This window comes from Cryptomeria japonica, chromosome 3 (genome assembly GCF_030272615.1).
Source record: "Cryptomeria japonica chromosome 3, Sugi_1.0, whole genome shotgun sequence".
In the NCBI taxonomy this organism is placed as follows: Eukaryota; Viridiplantae; Streptophyta; class Pinopsida; order Cupressales; family Cupressaceae; genus Cryptomeria; species Cryptomeria japonica.
In genome coordinates, this window is record NC_081407.1 from 779,097,879 (window position 1) to 779,118,055 (window position 20,177).

The 20,177-nt window shown below is 34.3% G+C and overlaps 1 protein-coding gene across 15 annotated transcripts; it reads left to right on the top strand.

The window, feature by feature from the left end:
* Nucleotides 1-6,898: 6,898 nt before the first annotated feature.
* Nucleotides 6,899-19,903, top strand: LOC131069612 (uncharacterized). 15 transcript variants are annotated; one of them, XR_009112170.1, is made up of 9 exons: nt 6,899-7,297; nt 8,440-8,613; nt 8,693-8,764; nt 8,900-8,953; nt 9,213-9,284; nt 11,585-11,715; nt 11,795-12,391; nt 19,188-19,279; nt 19,462-19,903. XR_009112170.1 is itself a non-coding variant. In XM_059218576.1 (5 exons), exons 1-4 carry the CDS (start codon nt 7,099-7,101, stop codon nt 9,280-9,282), a joined length of 474 nt encoding a protein of 157 aa, XP_059074559.1. In that variant the 5' UTR covers nt 6,899-7,098; the 3' UTR covers nt 9,283-9,284; nt 19,462-19,903. The 15 variants fall into 15 exon arrangements, 1 of the variants encoding a protein (XP_059074559.1); XR_009112168.1 differs by having other exon boundaries at nt 8,900-8,945; XR_009112165.2 differs by lacking the exon at nt 8,900-8,953 and adding an exon at nt 11,269-11,486.
* The last annotated feature ends 274 nt before the right edge of the window (nt 19,904-20,177 follow it).

A 20,177-nucleotide genomic window follows, 5' to 3' on the forward strand; every position in this document is an offset into this window, starting at 1 on the left:
TTATTTACATGTTGATTATTTATTTACATTATATAGTATAAATATGTGGCAAGACTGGATATTATATGCACAATTGCTATAATGACTATTGGACCTCGTACAACTACTGGTCCCTCTTCCCTACTTAGAGTTTGAGGATGTTAAGGACCCATAGAGAGTTAGGCTAGCATAGACTAAATTGAAATGGCATGCTACTTTATGGTCGAAAGAATTGCAGAGAGATGGAGTGAGGAATGGTGAGATGAAAATCACCCAGTGGAGGTAGATGGCTGCAAGATTCAAGGATAAATTCATTCCAGGAGACTATGAGTTGGAGATGTTCAAGAGGTTGTAGAACTTGAAGGAGAAAGACATGAGTGTGAAGGAGTATACTGAATAATTCTACAAGGTGATGATCAAATACAAACATTGAGAAATAGACAGGGAGAAGGTGGCTAGATACATAAAAGGACTTCAACTTAACATTCAGGATGAGATGAGTATGCTGAAGATTTTAATAGTTGAGGAGACTTATCAGTATGTGTTGAAGGTAGAAGATAAAATTAAGAAGAGATAGTAGAATGACGCTAAGGGAAGAGAGAGGCATGCAAATAGAGAGAAAATAAGTGGAAATATGGAGAAGTAGACTATTGAAGAATCAAAAATCTAAATGGAGTAAAGAACCACAATAGAAGACATAAAGGAACTAGGGTAGCAGTAAGGTTTTTTTGGGCACATGTTTCAAGTGTGGGGAAACCGGACATAGAGCTTTTGAATGTCCTTAAGGTAACAAGGGAAGGGCACAAAATATCTTAGCAATTGAAGATCAGAAAATTGCGGTTGAAGGTGAGAGAATGATAGAACCCGAGTAGGGAGAATACCTTACATTCAGAAGAGTCTTGATGGAGTAGAGCAGTGAGGATACGAGACCTACTTAGATGAAGAATCTTTTCTTGACTTTCTATAAATTGAGAGGTGAGTGTTGTAAGGTTATTGCGAATACTGGAAGTACAAATAATTTGGTATCAGAGGAGACGATAGTGAAGCTTGGTTAGAAGAGGCTTGAGCATCCTTTCCTTACAAAGTGAGTTAGTAACAAGATAATCATGTGGTAGAGGTGAGAGAGCAGTGCCTGGTTAATTTTAATATTGGGCCTTACAAAGATGAAGTCTTGTGTAATGTTGTGCCTATGAGTGATTGTCATGTTTTGTTGGGTAGACCTTGGCAGTATGATAGAGGATCTATCTATGATTGTAGAAGAAACCTAGTCACTATTGAGAAGGATGGGAAAAAGTTCACTTTGGTTTCTTTGGAGGAGAAAGAGAAGGAAGTGAAAAATTTGAGTCTTGAGAAGAGTTGCAGTACTGAGAAATAGGTTGAAGAGGTTGTACTAGATGATGGTGTGGACTTGAATATTGATATTGTTGATGAATCTATTAATAAGGTGGTATCGAATGGAAGTAATGCTAGAGTTATGGTGACAGACAAGAAGAATTATAGTGGAAGAAATAAATCAAATTTGTAGAAGAAAGAGACTGGTAAAAAGAAATAGTGTGCAGATATAAAGCAAGGAGAAAGAGGAGAAGTGGCAAATAAGTTGGAGAATTCAGCTAAGGCACCAGAAGGGTTAAGAAGGAAGAAGTTTATAGACATATAGGACTTTTGGATCAAAAATGAGGATGGGATCTATATCCAAAATCCTTTGTGATGTTCCTTAGTTTCCTCTCATGGAACATCTTTTCCTACTTGGGGTGTCTAATGCAGGAGCATCCCCGGTCAATGAGCAATCTTGGATCAACCAAAAATATATTTTTCTTTTTAGCTGTTCTTGTTTTGTGTTGCAGTTTCTATGTTTCTTCTCGCATTCTCCAGTTGTTGTTTATTTTCTATTGTGGATTAGATTCTTGGTTTCCAGACATGTTCTTATTTCCTATTTCAGATTTATAGTTCATTTGGATTTTTTCCCGGTGAGTTATTACTTTCGGATTGACTATTCTTAGTTCCAAGAGTTTTTTTTTAGCTTAACATCTACTTGGATATTTATTCTCGTGCAGAGCACTTTCTTGGCTTCTGGATCTATTTAGTACCTTGCTCAATGTTCTTGGGCTCTAGGGCGAGCTTTGTATGTGGTACACACTTCATGTTTGTTCTTGGTGGATGAGGTCTTCACATTTTGGGGCCAACCTATTTTAAATGTTTCATTTTCTTGTTTTGGAGAATGTAATATTTTGTGCCTAACTTGGATGTGTTCTAGATGGTATATATATTGTTGTATGTGATCCTTTGGGATATATCGAAGTAGTATGATGATTTAGATTTATAATTTATAATTTGGATGTCTCTTGGGGATATAGATGAGTTGTATTCTAGAATGTAGTTCGTAATTGGGCATGTGATCATGCATATAACCAAATGTTACCGGATGTTCTTTGATGAATATATGATGATGTGGATGTCTCTGATGGAATTTTCTATGTTTTATGTTTCTGCTTCCGTTGTGTTATGCTTGCTACATGATCTAGATTGTTCTATATGAGAATACTCTAGGTTATGGCTATGTGAATCTATTTGATCATTATTAACAAACTTCCACTCTACATCACATTACAAATGATACAACCACAAGAGCCAAGAATCAGCTCCACGAAAAACACCTATCACACAAAAGAGACCAAGAAAATAGAATATCCTCTAAAAAAATTTGTATTATTATACACACAATTGATGATTATAATATTGGAGATACAATTTAATTGAATGAATGAATCCTTATAAAAGGATGAGTGAAATCCTAAATGCAAACCCTAAATGCTAAGTTAAATTAGCATGCTTGAAGTGTCACAATAATAATGAATGAGACAACTTAAGCAAGTATTAACATAATGAAGACAAAAAAAGCACCTAAGTTTACATTAAGTGAAAATTTTACTAAGGACCTAACAAACGAATAATTAGATAAAGTATCCTAATTACTCCAACACTCTTCATTATATTTTATGCCTTTTACTTGTTGACCTTAAGAATAAATGGTACTTCTTACTAAGGATGAATGCCTTCTTCTATTTCTTTAACATTATTTGCTACCTTTAGTGAATATGTGAAAGATAGTATATTGTACCCTAGCATTGATTAAATGGCCTGATAAGCATCTCATCTAGAGTGAAATATATTTTGAAATTTTCCTAATAAAGATAATGCATGGAAAGATAATTATTTTCATTCATCTTTCATTTTTTCTCCTCTCCTCCTTTATTCCCTTCTTATTATTCTCCTTCTCATTTTCCTCATTTTTCCCTTTATTCTTCCTCCTTTTCATTCTTCTTCTCCTTCATCTCCATCTCCTTTTCCTTCCCCTTATGCTTTGTTTTCCTTTAGGATACATTTTCTACTCCATTTTGTATATTCTTCATTTGTAACAAGTTCTACGATTCCATGTGAGGAACTAATTAAATTATTTGGATAATGGTAAAATTTTACATCCTATTGAATTCCAAAATAAAGGCATCCCTAAAAAGAAAAATATTTTTCTAGCTATAATGATGTGAAACAACATTCTTAGATTTCATATAACTTACATGGAAGTGGATTCTTCTTTTCTTTTTAATTCTAAATCTTGATTTTCTCTTTCATTATAGAATTAATATCATTAGGATGAATCAGCTCAATTATAGTGTTATCCTTGTGTGGAAATATTTTGGATGTGATAAGAATATATTCACCACTTATGACAAGCCCTACTAGACTCAAATTGACTTGATTTTTTTTTGTTTTTTAGAAAAAAATTACCCAATTTTAGAGAGGTTTTTTTTTTACAACTTGACCTCTTTAGATAATTAAAATTACTTATATATTTTCCGCATGAGTACCAAGATTATCGAATAATATATGGAAAATACATAATAATTGACAACATCAATGTGATAATTTACTCATCTATTTCAAACCCAATTTGAATGTTTTGGGTAACTTGCTAAAAACCCAATGATCAGGTTATGGTTGCCTAGAAAAACCCTTAGATCTTGATGGAAGTTAAGGGTACTTTGGTGAAACCCTTGGTTCTGGGATCTACTATTGATAGATGGTAGCTGCCTTGACGTTGTTTGGTTGAAAGTTAGCTACTGTAAGTCTTTGTCTATATCTTTTTGTAGCATTTTGCTTGTGGGTTCTAGAATCTTGTTAATTCTAGATGTTCCAAGTCCTTTCAAAACTCGTTGTAAGGGGTTTCGGGTCCCCTCAAAACCTATTTTATCCAGAATAAAAAACTTCCTAATCTACATATAAATTAGTTAAGTAAAATTAAGTAGGAAGTATTAATTTTTTATAACATAATCAAATGAATTAATAAAATAACATACAATTTGATGACTTCTAATAATAAATGCAAATGGTGAAACAAAAAATATATCTTTGAATAATAATGAAATGACAACATAAGTATTATAATTTATAAGATATAAATAAATCATTATAATAAAAGTTAAATACAAGTTGACACTTAATCAATGTTTTTACTATCTATTCTAATTTGATTTAACATATAATCACACTTGTTAGCATTGAGATAATATAATAGTTTGAATCTTGCCATCATTCTTATTACTAGAATTTAAATTCTTTAAAAAATTATTATTCAATGTTTGTGTTCACCTTGGGCTACTGGTGAAGTTGAATGGTTCCAAATGAGCCCCAGGTGGAAAATGCTTGCAGGTGGAAAATGCTTGCAGGTCTAGACCTCCATCAAAACCAAAAAAAGATATAATAAAAATTTATAATCTCTTAAATTCATAACCTCAAACCAAAAACATTTTAAAAAATGAAAAAATGAAACAAATTTTAAATTTAGTTTAATTCAAGTGATTCTCAATGAGGCACTTGGCCGGTTCACTGCACTTCACCTTCTTTTTGGTCACCCTGTTCAAGAGGTTGGAGCTCCTCTCCATGTTACTCCACTTCAAATACTGTTATATGTATAATTTTGATACTGGTCCATTTTACTGTTTTTCTGATGGGTTTATTTGGTGTTCATATCCTGTTATAAACTGGCTTTTTTGGTCTCTCATATGTATTAGCTGCGTTTGGAAGGTGGCCCCTGAGGTTTGTATAGATCATGACTATATTATAATTGCTGGCTCATTTGATATCGAATACAATATTTCAGCAACTGTTGTCACTGTTTTTTTAATGTTCAAATATTATATAAACAAAGATTATTTATGGAAAAGCAAGTTTTCCGGAAAATAGGATGCTTTACAGTAAAACAACTTTGGGAAACTTGGCTTTGCTTAGGTTGGGCCCGTACTAAGATGTCACAAATGTCAAATTAAGTCCTTTTATGCATCGTTTTTTTATCTACCTAACCAATGCGTTTGCAAAATATAATTTGTCGCCTGTAACTCTTTTCTGTCGTCTATAGATATTTTCGAGCCTACTACTCCTTTCCCATATCAAACAAAACAAAATCATGAAGTGAAACACACTTGAATTAACTGGTAAAATTCCTTTTCTTTACCTCATAACATTGCATGTGTCGTTTTCCCACGTAATCCATGCAATTGTGATTCCATTTTGATTTTCAAGCGCACTTTAATGTTACAATGAAGGTTAATTGTTGAGTAAATGATGATAGGTTAGAGAGAAAAAAGATATATTATATGGAGGAGCTCATTATCATAAGCGATCTTCATCAAAATGTCTACATAAAGGTTAGTATTTTCTGGAAAGCCAAAATCTTTATTGTTGGATTACGTCTCAACAACTGCAATGTGAAACGGCCACGAAAAAAAGCTGAAAGAAGTTTGAGAAAAAAGAGAATGCATTTTCTGAATTTTCAAGACAGTAAAATATGAAAAACCCTTCATTAAAGAATGCGATGTTTATAAAGACATCAAGGACAAAATGTAAATAGAAAAAGATTGAATCAAATAATGTCTAAACGAAAAAGACTGGCTGTCCATAGAATTTCAATCCTCCTAGATATTCAAAGATTTTGTTTCCTTCTTTCTATCAATCAAAACCAATCATCAAATCTTTTATTGGCCGAAAAACATTGAAGCCAACTACTTTGATATAATTTGTCTGGAGTCTTCAAGGACATCTGACATCACGGCGTGGGTCCAGAACCTACAATATTTCTGCATATGTTCCGAAAACATCGCTAATACGCTGTTAACTTTTCATTTCTGCATATGTATATAAACTTTAAATATTTATGTTCCATTAACACAAAACATGGCAGAAAGAAGAGATATGACTTAAATTTGTTTCTTTGCCTATGACTTAAAGATTTGCGTCATATGGCATCCAAGATTTGCAAATGCTTAATAGCATCTCCCATTCATTACCATAACTACAATATAATATAATCTGTATGTTCCAAAGTTTTTCAGTAATCGGGATAGGGCTCTTTTTCAACTAGAAAAGAATAGTGAAGAAGATGTAAATTTGTTTTTTCTATTGCAACCTGATAAATGGATATCATATCCTTGAATTTCCTAACGTTGATGACACTTTTGTGTTTTCTGTCTACAATTTGTTCATTTAAGCCATATTTCATTTTTTATAGATTAAATGCAAAATCCATAGGGGCCCTCTCCCAGAAAAGAAAAGATACATGCATAAACGGCCGGATAAACCAGTAGAGACCAAAATAGTCAAAATTTGCAAAAGCAAGCCACCCAACTTGCAAGGAAGGAAAAACATAACTACAAAACAGCTACTCATACCCACAAACTGTACTGACGAAGTGACGATAGATTCAAATTCACTACTACATAATAGAGGTATTTAAGAGATTAGTTTAAGACAAAACATTACTTTCATTTTAAACACATGTTTTATGTTTATTTATATTTTTTTAAAGTATTTTATTGTCTCAAATTAAGAGGATAAGGAAAAACAATTTTCCGAACTTAAGTTTCTTTTCCCTCTTGGTCAACTCATTTTCCCCTTTTTTTCCCCTTTCCCGGACGACATCATATTGATCGGCATGGAACTTTCAATAGCAGGAAGGCTCCTTCAGATATCTGCAAGAGTTGATGGAGAATCAATGGGAGAGGCTGGTTTGTGAATTAATCAACGCCATAACCATTGGCACACGTCTGTGAAAGGCAAGGGTACTACATGTTCCTACGGGAGGTTTCATGCCTACCATATCGAAAGAGCATAAGTAGTGACCTGAGAGGAGAGGGAATAGGGGGAGAGATTGTTGATTGTTCATTCTGGAGAGGAGAGGTTGCCCTTTTAGTCAGCACAGATACCATTGATTCGAACCAAGTCTCTTGTTCCTGCATTCCTTTAATCTGCAAATTTATAACACTAGGTATGTGATTAGCCAATATAATTTTTTTAGGTGGGCTACGCCCATCAAAAGTGCCTCATGCATATCAAGAAGTGACTATGCCAAGTCTGTTTTTTAAAATTTCTGGCAGTCGAGGTTTTTAAACTCCTCTTTATAAAGTTAAAAATTCTCCGGAGCCAATAGATTCTGGGCGTCCAGTGCATTTTTTTTAATCACTAAACTTATGTTAAAAATATTTTATTTGTTTAATTTTAGATTCACTTTTTATTTACTGTTAATCGATTGAAGCAACGGTTGTATGGGGATTGGTTTTGGTTCATCCCCTGCTGTGGTATTTAGGGTTTCTAAATATTTCCTGCAAACTCTGCCCATTTTTTTTCATCGGTCTTGTTGGTAGTAGGGCAAGACTTGTGGTAGCCCTTTTCAGATCCACTTTTCAGAGAGTAGTTTTGGTTCGTCTCATTTTAAAATAAAAACTGTTCTAGTAGGGTTCTATAAAGTTTTCCCACAAACTCTGCCTATTTTTCTTTATTGGGCATTGGGTAAACGGGTACTCAAGCTTCTATTGACGCTACTGCAATGCTAGATCGACTGTGGAATCAGCTAGATAATATTTTGTGTTCCATGGTAGGGACCCATATCTACTAGAGACTAGAAAGAAGGAATGATGGGTGTATCCCCGACTAACGAAATGGTGCAGGACGTTTTCTGACCAATGCGGGAGCACCCGGACTGAACTAGGAGTAGCAGCAAAGATAAAAGGCAGGTGGGGGCAGGCTCCCATCTATGGATATCAGCCGAGTCCACCTATACTTTACCAATGATCATGAGTTATTATCAGGTGTCAGTTGCAGGATTTTTGTTACTAGATTGATTAATCCCATTTCCACTGCTTTCATCTTGCTTTTCTGCTTGTTGGTCCTAGAGTTTCCTTAGGGAGCGACTACTTTACCTCCCACCCATCCCCTTCATATTGGGTTGGGTGGGATGAGAAGAACCCGTAGGGGTTCTATAGCGGTAGCAGGTGGTTGTGACCAAGGCTCAAAAGATTATTATCTCATTTGCCTTTGGAGGTTTACAATAAGGATCTTTGGGAAGAAATTCAAATGCCCTATTTTAGAATAAATAATGCATTTTATCTTGTCTGTTTGTGGTGTTTATAGTTGAGGCGCTCAAAGTAATTGCCAACAAACTGAAGGTTTTGAGTTGGAACTTCAATTTGGATCCCTACAATAATGATGATACAAAAAGGCATCATCTTGACGACATAGCTGGGTCACGTGGGGTCATATGCAGCTATTCTTTTTAGTAAAACATACCACTTGCCATGTTAAGCTGTGAGTAACTCTTACCTTCAAAATCACATTTCTTAATCATTTATGGAATGAGATATATATTTACCTTTTTATATTGCAGAATAATGATATGTCTAGAACAGCAAGGGATTGTGCACCCTGAATTGGCTAATATTACACACTTGCTTAGCCTGTGAGTACAACTTATATAGTTTCAAGCTTCTATTCTTCCTGCCAATTCAAATTGATTGGAGTGATGAAAATAAGCTTAATTAAATGAATTGTATAATGTTTTCAATAGTGACCTAGGATACAATTTTTTTAGCAGATCAATTCCGGCTATGTTAGGCTCATTATCGCATCTTTGAGTATCTGTAAGCCAGTGAGAGCCTTTTTCCATATAAATTCTGCATTAATTTGTTCAAGATGTTTGGTGTTAATGGTTTAAGTTGTAATATGTATGTTATGACATCTCTTTTGGAAAAAATGGTTTAAGTGGTGAAATTCCAAAGGAAATGGGGAATCTAGCTAAATTGATATCTCTGTAATATTTTCATCCATCTCTGCGCACATAAGAATGAATTCAGCTGCATATTTATGTTGACTTCCAGGAAATAATTGTTGTTTTGTGTGTGGTACAGGAATTTTAGTACGAATTGTTGTTTTGGAACACTACCACTAGAGCTAAGGAAGTTGGCAAATTTGGATTAACTGTAAGTTAATGTTTATACTTTGTTGCTGCATTTTTAAAAGTATTCTATTCTTAAATCTTATAGATTACTTCATTTTTAAATTCTTAAAGACGAAATTGAGTATCCAGTCCTTAAGATGGCCTTTTACCTTTAACCTGCACTGTCATTCAAGTTTGTCTTTGCAACAGATTAAATTATTACATTTCAGAGAACAATTTGACTATGCTCCCCTTACTTGAAATATTATTTAACTATGCTTAATGGAGCTTTTGCAATTTGTTTTGTTTTTTCTTTTAACAATTTGACTCTCAGTAATAAATACAACACTTGAACAAACAAAATTTAATACTAGATGAACAATATTATTACCTTTTTTACTGATCTTAATGAGTTCTTTCACAAAAAACGGGTTTTGCATACATCGAATAGGAAAATCGAACATACCCTTAATTAAAATATGATCTTTGACATTGTTGATTGTCTCAGACATATTTTAGAGTTGCGAATTTTATCTTTTTGCATCTAGACCCTCCTACAAGCCGCACTTTCCTTTGCCATGGGCTGCCATGGATATAGACTGGATCTGTGCATGACTGAATAATGAATGCTACTATTGTCAAACAACCTGAAACCCTCGAACTACTTCAGATTGAACTTTGTCACCTTCAAATGCAAGGAATATTGCCTCCGTCATCCAACAAATGATATATTTTTGCACCTCAGTGCTGGTAATAGCTCATTCCATGTTCTATAGCGGTACTCTTCGGCTATATTTTTAGCCTTTTCAACAAGATTACCTACAGCTACTCTGGCCTCTTCCGAGGAATTGTCAACAGAAGTGGACATTCCAAGATGGTTATGTAACAATTTACCTCTTTTCTGCAAACCTTGAAATTGTTTGTCAGCTGCTTTACATACAAGGAAAGCTTCAGTGTCAGAGTTTTCAACCAGATCCATGATGCTCCATGCTTGAGAACAAGCTTCAACAGCTCCAATAGCCTTTTTCACATCCTGAGTAAATGGGCAAAGCTCAACAATGACAGTAATTATTGAGACTGCTTTCATCTTAAAAAAGCATTGGTAGATGTCAAACTCGTTTTCCACTTCCAATCTGATAGGGACACTCTTTTGCGGATGCGGACTTTTGTAACTGCTAGAAGATTTGTTCTTGAGCAAAGTTACCAATTCCTCACATGAATTGCCATCTTCTAGGCCCCTTTTCACCTGCGACTTTATGCCTTCAATACATTTTCTGTTGGCTACCCATAGACAAGCTGTATTTTCACCAGTCATGGTGACGAATGATTTTGAATATTTGTCATAGTATGAGAATTTTCCCAATTCAATTTTACGCCGCCCTTTTCCTCCATACAAATCGGGAAATTCTTCTACTGATGAAACCCATTACAAGCTTACACAAATACATGTTAGAGAGCAATAGCTGAGATACTAACCAGCAGACTTTACTAAAAAGAACCAATAGTATCTGCAGCCATAGAACCAGAGGAATCAGCTTATGAACTCTCACTCTACGACCCATCTTTAGCATCAATTTTTTAAGATAGCTGTCGCCCATTTGTCTATGGCTTTTACGCCCATCTTTCAACTCAAGCAAATACCGTTTCCAGAAACCTTCAATCTGAAAATACTTTATAATGCTTGCCCATTGCTTTGCAACACTTCTCGGGAAAAATACTACTGCTGTGATCCATCTCCAATATATGATAGTAGATCCCAAAACAATGACTAACCAATGAAGAATCATGTAAATACTCAACCTGAATTCCTTTCGTACTGCCTCAAATACCAGAATTCCATTGCAAACTGTAATGATCATTGCGACACTACTACATAAGAGGGCAATTTAAGACACTTTTTAAAGAGATATTTATATTTCATCGTAAACACTTAAATTATTAGCCAATAGTAGGTAAACAGTCTACAACTGAAAAAGTCTCATGGCGTGTTTTCGTGACCACCAAATTTGCTGTTAACGGGATTGAAGAGGGTTTGAAGGCGATAAATCCACTTTCATAACTACTGACGGAGCCTCAGTTAATCACTGCAAATAGAATTATTTCAATATGATGTTGGAGGTTTTTCGCATTTTCTCACAAGTGGATTCCTTTGTGCAAATCACATTCTGTTGAACCTCGTTTCCCGGCTAAATTGTTTTCTTCTCACATGACATCTTCCCTTTCTGAACAAAGGAACGAGTTGAAGGTAGTGTTTTACACCTTTTCTTTTATAGCCTTGTAATATGAGTTGAATCATTGTTGTTTCTATAATGAGGTAATTATGCATTTATTTGTTGAAATCAGGAAGAATGTGAACAGTTGGAGAATCGAGTTAACGATTTAGCACAAAAGCCTCAAGGAAGCCCTAAAATTTTTGCAGCGGTACACGTCTTTTGGATTTTGATAATCCATATGGTCACCCGCCTATATTTGAGGTACGGAGCAACTGCTTCTTATGTAGCCTATAAATTTATCTTAGGGCTTCGATTTTTAAATCTATCAATGCCTATGCAGGTTGTGAACAACATTGGAATTGATAGATCTAAATAGCTTGCTCCTTTGCTTGTGTATGCGGCACTGGAAAAGAGAACCACCAAAATCCTCTGCGATCTTAATGAGAAGTTTCGTCAGTATCACCCTCCCGTCACTAAAATTCTCTACGGTGTCAACAGCAAATTCAATGTGTTTTTCCGTTTTTGCAAAAAAGATGTGAGAAAAACTTTTGTCGACTACCTATACGAATCTCTCTCTGGAGTGGGGATTAGGGTTTTCCTCGATAGGGATTAATTGGGGAAGGGCAAAGACATAGATTCCTGCCTGCAAGCAGCCATTGAAACAAGTTATATTTTCATAGCGCTATGCAGAATCAACTTCTTGTCTGAAGGAGGCGTCCCAGATGTGTAGATCTAGTGGCTTCATCATTCCCCTGTTTTATGATGTGGAACCCTGTGATGTTCACTACCCTCAAAGAGAGGGAGGTCCATTTGCAGAGGCATTCAAAAAACATAACAGCGATTTAGATCAGCAGGATGAGAATACAATCAAGGAATGGAAGAATAGTCTTCATCAAATCTCTTCTCTTTCTGGTTGGACAAGGGTAGAAGAATTTGGGTAAGTAATTTGCATCTTTTTTTTTTCAATTAACCCACGACAAAAACCAAAAGAGAACTTTTTTTAGAGGTCCAGTCATTATATTAGCTATTTGTTTAGGGGACAAACTGTTTGGTTACTAATTCCTTTAAAATTGGCCTGATTTTCCTCTTGTTCAACTTTCTACCTTGTTTCTATCATAATACTAGATTATGGGCTTCTCCTTAGATCCTATTGTTTGGTTTTGGCGATTTATTAATTTATTTGAGATTTTGCTTCAGATCTCTTTCTAGCCTCAAAATCACTTTCATCCCTCAAATTATCTAGCCATCCAATTTCTGCCAACATCAAATTAGTTCACCTCTTGTTCATGTTGTTCGTGACATTTTCTGGGTTCCTTCAGTCTGATGAATTATTCTTGGTAGTCTCATTTCATTTACTTGAGGATATTCATGTCATTCCACGATATGAAATTTCAGTCATGTGAATCTCATCTTTGTTTGATTTGTTAGTTTCCAATGGTGTTATTGTGTGGGTATTTTTTTGCTCTTCTTCAAACACAAATTTTCCCTAATTTGGATATAGTTAATCCAACACATTATTTTTGGATCGTCCTCCTATTAATTCTATACTAGACAACTCATTTGTTGTCACCAGTCAACTATTAAATCTGGTGAAAAAATAACCCCCTCTTGACTCAGTTTATCCCTGTACGCATCAACGATCTCCTATACATCTACCTGTTCGTCATGAAAAAATGTAGCTCTTATTTCTGAGTAAATAAGGCATTAGTCCTTAGTAAATATAAAACCTAGAGTCTGAAAACCTTTCTCATATAGAAATCCTATTGTAAATGTGGAGTTGAAACATAAGTCTGATGGTAAGCTCTGCTCCTCTTTAAAATATCAAATAGTTGTTAGACTTGATCACTATGTAAGTTTCTTTTCGTGAGACTTTGGAAGAAATAATGTCAAGATGTTTTATATATAAATCAGTCATTTGTAGATTAAGAAAATCATTTTAATATGTAAATATCTCCTACACGAGAACTTTTCCTTACCAAGAACAATTGTTGTTAAAGGATACTTTAATATAGGGCGGCTATTTTCAAAATACACCCACACGATAAATAAAAAGGATTGAAGAGATGTCTTTTAACATCCCTTACGCCTAATTAGTTTGTATCACATATAGATTTACATGTAAAGACAATTTTTTTCACGAGTGTTTAGTTTTAGAATACATTCTCCAAGCTTTTGTTTGATTCCCTTGGTTTAAGTTTTCATATAGTGGGTTGTCTGCAAGTATGCATGTTATTGAACCTTTTTCCATTATATGAGAGTCAGTTCTAAAGGAAATATGCTTTGCATGCAAAACAAGAACTTACATAGTTAATTCTAGAAGCTTTGTAACTAATTTTAATGGACTTTGGAAGAATGACATTTCATTCACGATATCAAGTTTCCACTTTCCATATTATTGGTCAATGTTTTTTCTGGATTTGGTGCAAAAAGCTCTAACACAATCAAATCCAGAAAAACATTGAACAGAAGGACACATACTAATTATAAAAGAATGCTCACAATAAGTGAGGTAGATAAATAAGGGGGCATGGAGAGAAAAAGGAAAGAGGGAGAGAGGAGGGACGAAGGGAGAATGGAGAGATGGCACAAGGGGGCATGGAGAGTGGAAGGGAGGGATGGGATCGTACGAGGGGGCCATGAAGTGGGAGAGGAAATGGCAAGGTGTTTTGAGGGATGGAGTGGGAGATAAGGGTTGATGATGGGTTTGATAGTGTCATCCCTTAAAACATCTATCCACGCTCATGTTGTGAAACTAAAGAGAAGTTCTACTGAAAAAATCGGTAAGTGGATAAAAATGTCAATTTGTGTACTATATTCTCTGATGGTGTTGAGTTCAATGTTAAAATTGTATGGTAGTGTGGAAATGTTTATTTAGGTACATCTTCATTGGGTATCATTTGGCAAGTTTTTATTTAATTGTTGAATTTTGGAAAGAAATTTGTATCACAAATTTTCCAAAAGATTGTTCTCTTTATATTATGGTTTGTAGAAGCTTAAAGTCTCTAAAATCATTATTGTTCATGAATTTCTCGGACTACATATCAACTATGTACATGTTATATTTAGGTGGTCGGTTCAACAAATAAAATAATTTAATTCTTCTTGAAGCCTTTCTCTAGTATCTAAACTCCATCTATTTAGTTTTCTTTATTCTTTTTTTCTTTTGAATGTTGAAGTGAGTGACAAAGTTTATGTTGTATCCGTATGCATGTTGGTCAAAATAGAGGATTTTAAGGCTAGCCATTCTTAATCTATAACTTTTTCTTCTATGTAGCATTACAAGGTTGTTCATTTTCTAGTTTTATGGTGGAGGCCATTCTATAGTGTCTTGTATTAATTTATTCTAAGGATTTATATCCCTCTCAGAAGATGTTTAAAGTTTGAATACATTCCCTTTCCTTCTTTTTCTACTTGTATTGATTTAAATTAATTGAATGTATTACCATTGTAATAGTTACAACAATTGGTGCTAATGTTGATTGCTGTTCACTTAACTTGAATAGATTGGAGTGAGGAAAATCCCTATAGAAAGCAGAATGGCTTACTTTTAATTTTAATTTTTGTCATAGATTACTTGAAGATCTATTAGGGGCTATTCTTTCTTAGGTCAAGTGCCCTCTTTCTGGTCAAGTCCTAGTTTGGGTTGAGATTTTCAATATTCTTTCCCTAATGAAAGATAGAGGGTCACTGAATCCTTTTCAATTTGAAACTCTTCCTCTGTACTAGTCGGTTTCACAATTCTTGAAAGTTTAGGAGACCATAAACTAGAATTAAACTCTTCCCCTGTACTAGTCAGTTTCACAATTCTTGAAAGTTCAAGAGACCATAAACTAGAATTGTGTTCTGAGATTTTGGATTCCCAGTCAATATGAATACTCTTTCCTCCTTTCAAGATAGTGTGCAAAACACCCCAACGTATAACTATAATTAGACAGATTAGGTCTGATCATCCCAAACTCATTGAGTGAATGAAATATCCCTTACGCCACTTTAATTTTTTTATTCACACTCCAAACTCAAGGTTAATGAACTGCTAATCAAATACCAGATTGTTATAGTTACTCTCATCCAATTTTATGCTTAGTTTTAGTTGCAAAATAATTATCACAAGTTTGCAGGTTAAATGCATAGATGAAGAATCAAAACTACCTTGACAATGATCTCTATTTTGTCAGGTCTTATTCCTCTATTAGAAGTGTTTACTTTTCTTCAGTGTTCCATGGGCGTTGGGGACGGGGGGACCAAGGGCCTAAGTTTGGGGACGACGGGGGGATAGCGACGGGGGGTGGCGGGGTGGTGGTGCTAATATAGTTATACATATACATATAGTACTTGAAAAACTAGTTTTGAAAATATGTATGATAGTATTACAGTATAAGAATTACATTTCAAATGAGACTATAGGAAATTTAAAATACTAAATCTATATACCAATATTTCTGAGTTGTGTTGTTATAGTGAGCCTAATTAGACTCGGAGGTTAGATTTTCCCTACTTCTATTGGCATGGTTTCACCCTATATTTTTCAATGGGGGTTTGGGGGCAGCGCCCCTTGCACTTTCCCCCTATACTTTTATTATTTTCTAAAGGCGTGATTGTCTTTGTTTTTCTCTTTCACAACTTAAGCCTATCCTTATGATTGTTCTGAAGCTCTTTCTCCATTCTAGATATCTTTGGCATTTACTCTTATGATCTTCAGCTTCCTTGACCCTTTTCATTTGTTTTGTTCTCAAGTGTAGAGGCTTGTCCCTGATCTTTGGATTTGATGATGATATATTTGTGCTTCTTTATGCTGCTATCACTGGGGCAGGTTTGAAACTCTGGGAGACTGTTCTAGCCTTTGATAGCTTTTTCCATGTGACTGACATTCAACATTGTTTTCCTTCTCATTGTCTCATTGTTGCAGAGGTTTTCATTTATTTCTTATGACTGTATTAACCTTGTTTCACTGATTACTTGATGTTGCAAATTGTCTTTGTTTCCTTGATGAAGGTTTTTCTTGTATTCTCTAAGTTTGATATTCTCATTATCACTGATGTCAAGCTCTTTGTATGTCTGCTCTTTGGTCTTCTATAATGTAATTCAAACCTGTTGATTTTTCTCTTTATTTCTGGGTGAAATCTGCTAAAACCTATGCCCTGTGATGTTCTTTTCCATTGATATCTCTGTCCAAAGGCCTAGGATTGTTGTCTGATCTATAGTAGCCTCTATTCTTCCATTATCAATTAACTTTTGATTGGGAATTCTCAGGAATATTTATTCTTTGAAGGACTACTCCCTTGATACCTTCTATACTACCTTTGACAGGTTTGAGACTGCTTCTATACTATCACTATCTTTTGATATTATTTCCTTATAAGCTATCCTTACTATTTGCATTGCATCTTCTATTGTCACCTTCTATTGTGCTACATTATGTTCATGATTGGACTGTCATCTTTCTTTAGATTTCTATCATTGCATCTTGTAGAACTTCTATCTTTGTTCTTATTTTGTCACTTTCTTTTCACCTTGACAGTCCTCCTAAATATTTTCTTTATCCACATCTCTATGATATTGATTTTCAAAACAAATTGTCCTTCAATTGCTCTCAATGTATTATAACTACAAAGATAATGGATTGTACTTCCAATCCCTTATCTTTATGGATATCATTTACCTCTGATTCATAAGAATTTTGTTTTAAATATTCTTGAAGCTCCGGCACTAGTTTATGAGAGCTTTGATTGCTACATTCTTAAGTGCTCTGTCACAAATGAGTTGTCCTCACTTTTGACTACTACACCACTATCTTTTAGGTTTGACACATTGAGATTGGTCCTTGAAACAACTATCATTGCATCGTCCTTGATTTTTATAATGATTATCACTATTCTCTTATCCTATTATCCCATGCATACAACCCCACTATTGTCTGTGTACTCCTTGAGTGTATTATCTAAGTTTGGTGAGGACGACCACTGGGTCTTTTCATGGAGTGATTGGTCCTATCTTTTCTATGTATAGATAGTGATCTTCATTGTTCCTTGTCCTATAAGCTTGCCTTGACATCTTACATACCAGCAATACCCTTTGATAGGGATGCTTTTGATGAATATTGCCACACTTGTGATTGTTATATGATGTTGGGCATTGCTCTATCATTTGTGGCTTCTTATGCTACTAAACCTTCTCTTTGTTTTGGTCATTGCCACCTTTCTTAGGACTTGTGACAGTCATTTTGTGATCTTCGGGACCGTATAATTTCATTATTGTCAACAAATATTTTCCTTCTATTGACTTGTGTATTCATTGCTTGTAGCTGCTCTATCTTTGTCCTTTGTTCTTTGTGCTTTGCAAATGACAAAGAATAAACATTTCTAATACTTCTCTTTGCTCTTGGATCACTAGTAGAGTTGTGTTTAGGTGTAGGGCTTACTATCCTATGATTTCATTTTTTGTATCCTCAAAAGTTCTTCCTTGTTGTCCATTATGATTGAATTTTTAGTGTGTTCTATTTATTGTCTTTAAACCTTCATCTTTGTCATAAGAAGTACAAAGCATATTGTATAACATGTTCCTCTTTCTACTATCTCTACAAATGATATCACTGTCTACCTCCTTGACCTGCAATAGTTCATAATAGAAGGATATTATTTGCTTTGGACTATACTTTCATGGAGGCCTATCTTTTGTTTCACACCCTCATATCTTGTATATAGCTTATGTTGGTTTGGGAAGGGGTAATGAACTACTTTTGATCTTCATTTGTTGCTCTCCCTGGACTGTTACTGCTCTTGACAGTCACCAAACTTTTATAGTGATTGTATCCTCACTGTTTCTTTGGGACTGTTTTGATGCTATTATTCATGTGATAATCTTTTGCCATTCTAATCAGATCTAAATTGTATCTATGATCATTGCAATCCTTGTTTCCTTTGACAGTCCTTTGTTTGTTTCTACTATCACAGGGTTATCTTAGGGCTTGTTTTGATGGTTTTTTGGGTTTTATGTGTGCATCAAGCTTGCTTGGACAAAGGCTTTGAAAGAAAAGATAAAAAAACATTGATGCATCTATCATGAATGGTGAAAAGATCATAATGTTTACATTTAGGATCAATGAATCTTTCATAAATAATGATTAAAACAAATGAAAGAAAGATGAAATAGATGCATGAAGGTGTTGAAATATGAAACCCTATATTCTCTTTGAAAACTCATTGTTATCTATTGCTTCTATTTTGAAATTTTTGTTTCCACTTATAAACCCTTTCATGATGCAGATAATTACTTTCAAATGAATCATAGCTGATGAAACAAAATTTTGAAAACCATACATGCAACTCTTATCCTCAAAGCTCAACATGGAAAGGTGGGATGTGAAGTTAAACTCTTTGTGAACTCAACAAGCCCTAAAGTAGTGTAGGGAAGCTTTTTTCAACTTTTATTTTCCCTCTTATTTGCATGGTGAACTCAACCTTGACTCAATGTGGGAGGGGTTTGATTTCTTTTCCTTAATTATCTTTTATAGAAATAAAACATTGGTGATGATTTATTCATTTTTACAAATATAACTCATTCAAACTCTTTGAAATGACTCCTGCTCTCTTTTAAAAAAAGCCTAAAGACCCCTTGATAACTCTATTTTAGGTCTAAGATCTAACATAAGAATTTTTTTAACCTGGATAGGTGAAAAATAGGTAATATTAGTCAATGACAATTACATTGCTGATTTCTTTGCTTTTATGTTCCAGATATATTTGAAGGCATAAATGAGTATATCGATGATGCTGAAATGATGAATGAAATGACTACTAGGAGCTGTTGTGAACTGAAACATTGGCCTGTATGATTTTGATTTATTTGGAATTGTTTTTTAGGCTTTTTTTATTGAATAATATTCTATAAATTACTTCCAAGATTGTAAAGACTTGGTTTTCGAATCCATTCTAGGTGTTTGATGAAATTTAGTTAGCAAGAGGGTAGTTTGAATTTGTGGACTGATGATTATTGTTTTGCATTGAACAGGTTCACATTGAGGATAAGAATCAAACCATGTAGGTGCCAATTCACAAACATAAATGTATCATTCAAAATTTATGTACATTCTCTTTGTGTTGCTAGAGCCAGATAGATATTGTAAGGTTTTGTCTAATAAACATGCAATTGTTTTATTTTCAAGGCAACAAAAAGATGTTCAATACAAAAACACAAAATCGCTGACAATGGTCACATGTTCTCAACCATTATTCAGACTTAAAACTTACTACTAAACCAAAGGGTGTTTTGAGACCCAAGATTCTAAAGGGTACAATTATTCTTAAAGGGTGCTAGCTCAATGGAAGAGTACCTGTTTTACAAGCAGGAGGATGGTGGTTCAATTCCATCACGCCCTAACATGAATTAATCAATGATTGTAGTTTACATTTAACAATAGTGATTTATCTGAATAGTGAGCTATTTTTCAAAATTCATTGTTTTATATCATCTCTAGAGAGACAAAAGTGGTATTCTTTCTAATAAGAATATTTTTATTGTCTTAAGAAAGACAATAAGTGAGATTAAAGAAATATGTGTCTCTATAGAGACAATATATTTTTTATTATAGTTATAGTCCCTATAAAGACAAAAATACAATTGTCTCTCAAGAGACAATAATACTAGTGTTTTTTATTGTCTTTATAAAGACAAATATTTAAGACAATAATTTAAGACACTCCATTAAAGATATTTTTTAGGACAAT

What these genes read in the sequence shown, in the direction of transcription:
- LOC131069612 (XM_059218576.1), top strand. Translation starts at nt 7,099, where the DNA reads ATGTTCCTACGGGAGGTTTCATGCCTACCATATCGAAAGAGCATAAGT. An exon ending in CTGGGTCACGTGGGGTCATA is followed by an intron (nt 8,568 to 8,687) that starts TGCAGCTATTCT and finishes ACCTTTTTATAT; the next exon opens with TGCAGAATAATGATATGTCT. An exon ending in ATTACACACTTGCTTAGCCT is followed by an intron (nt 8,765 to 9,212) that starts GTGAGTACAACT and finishes TGTGTGGTACAG; the next exon opens with GAATTTTAGTACGAATTGTT.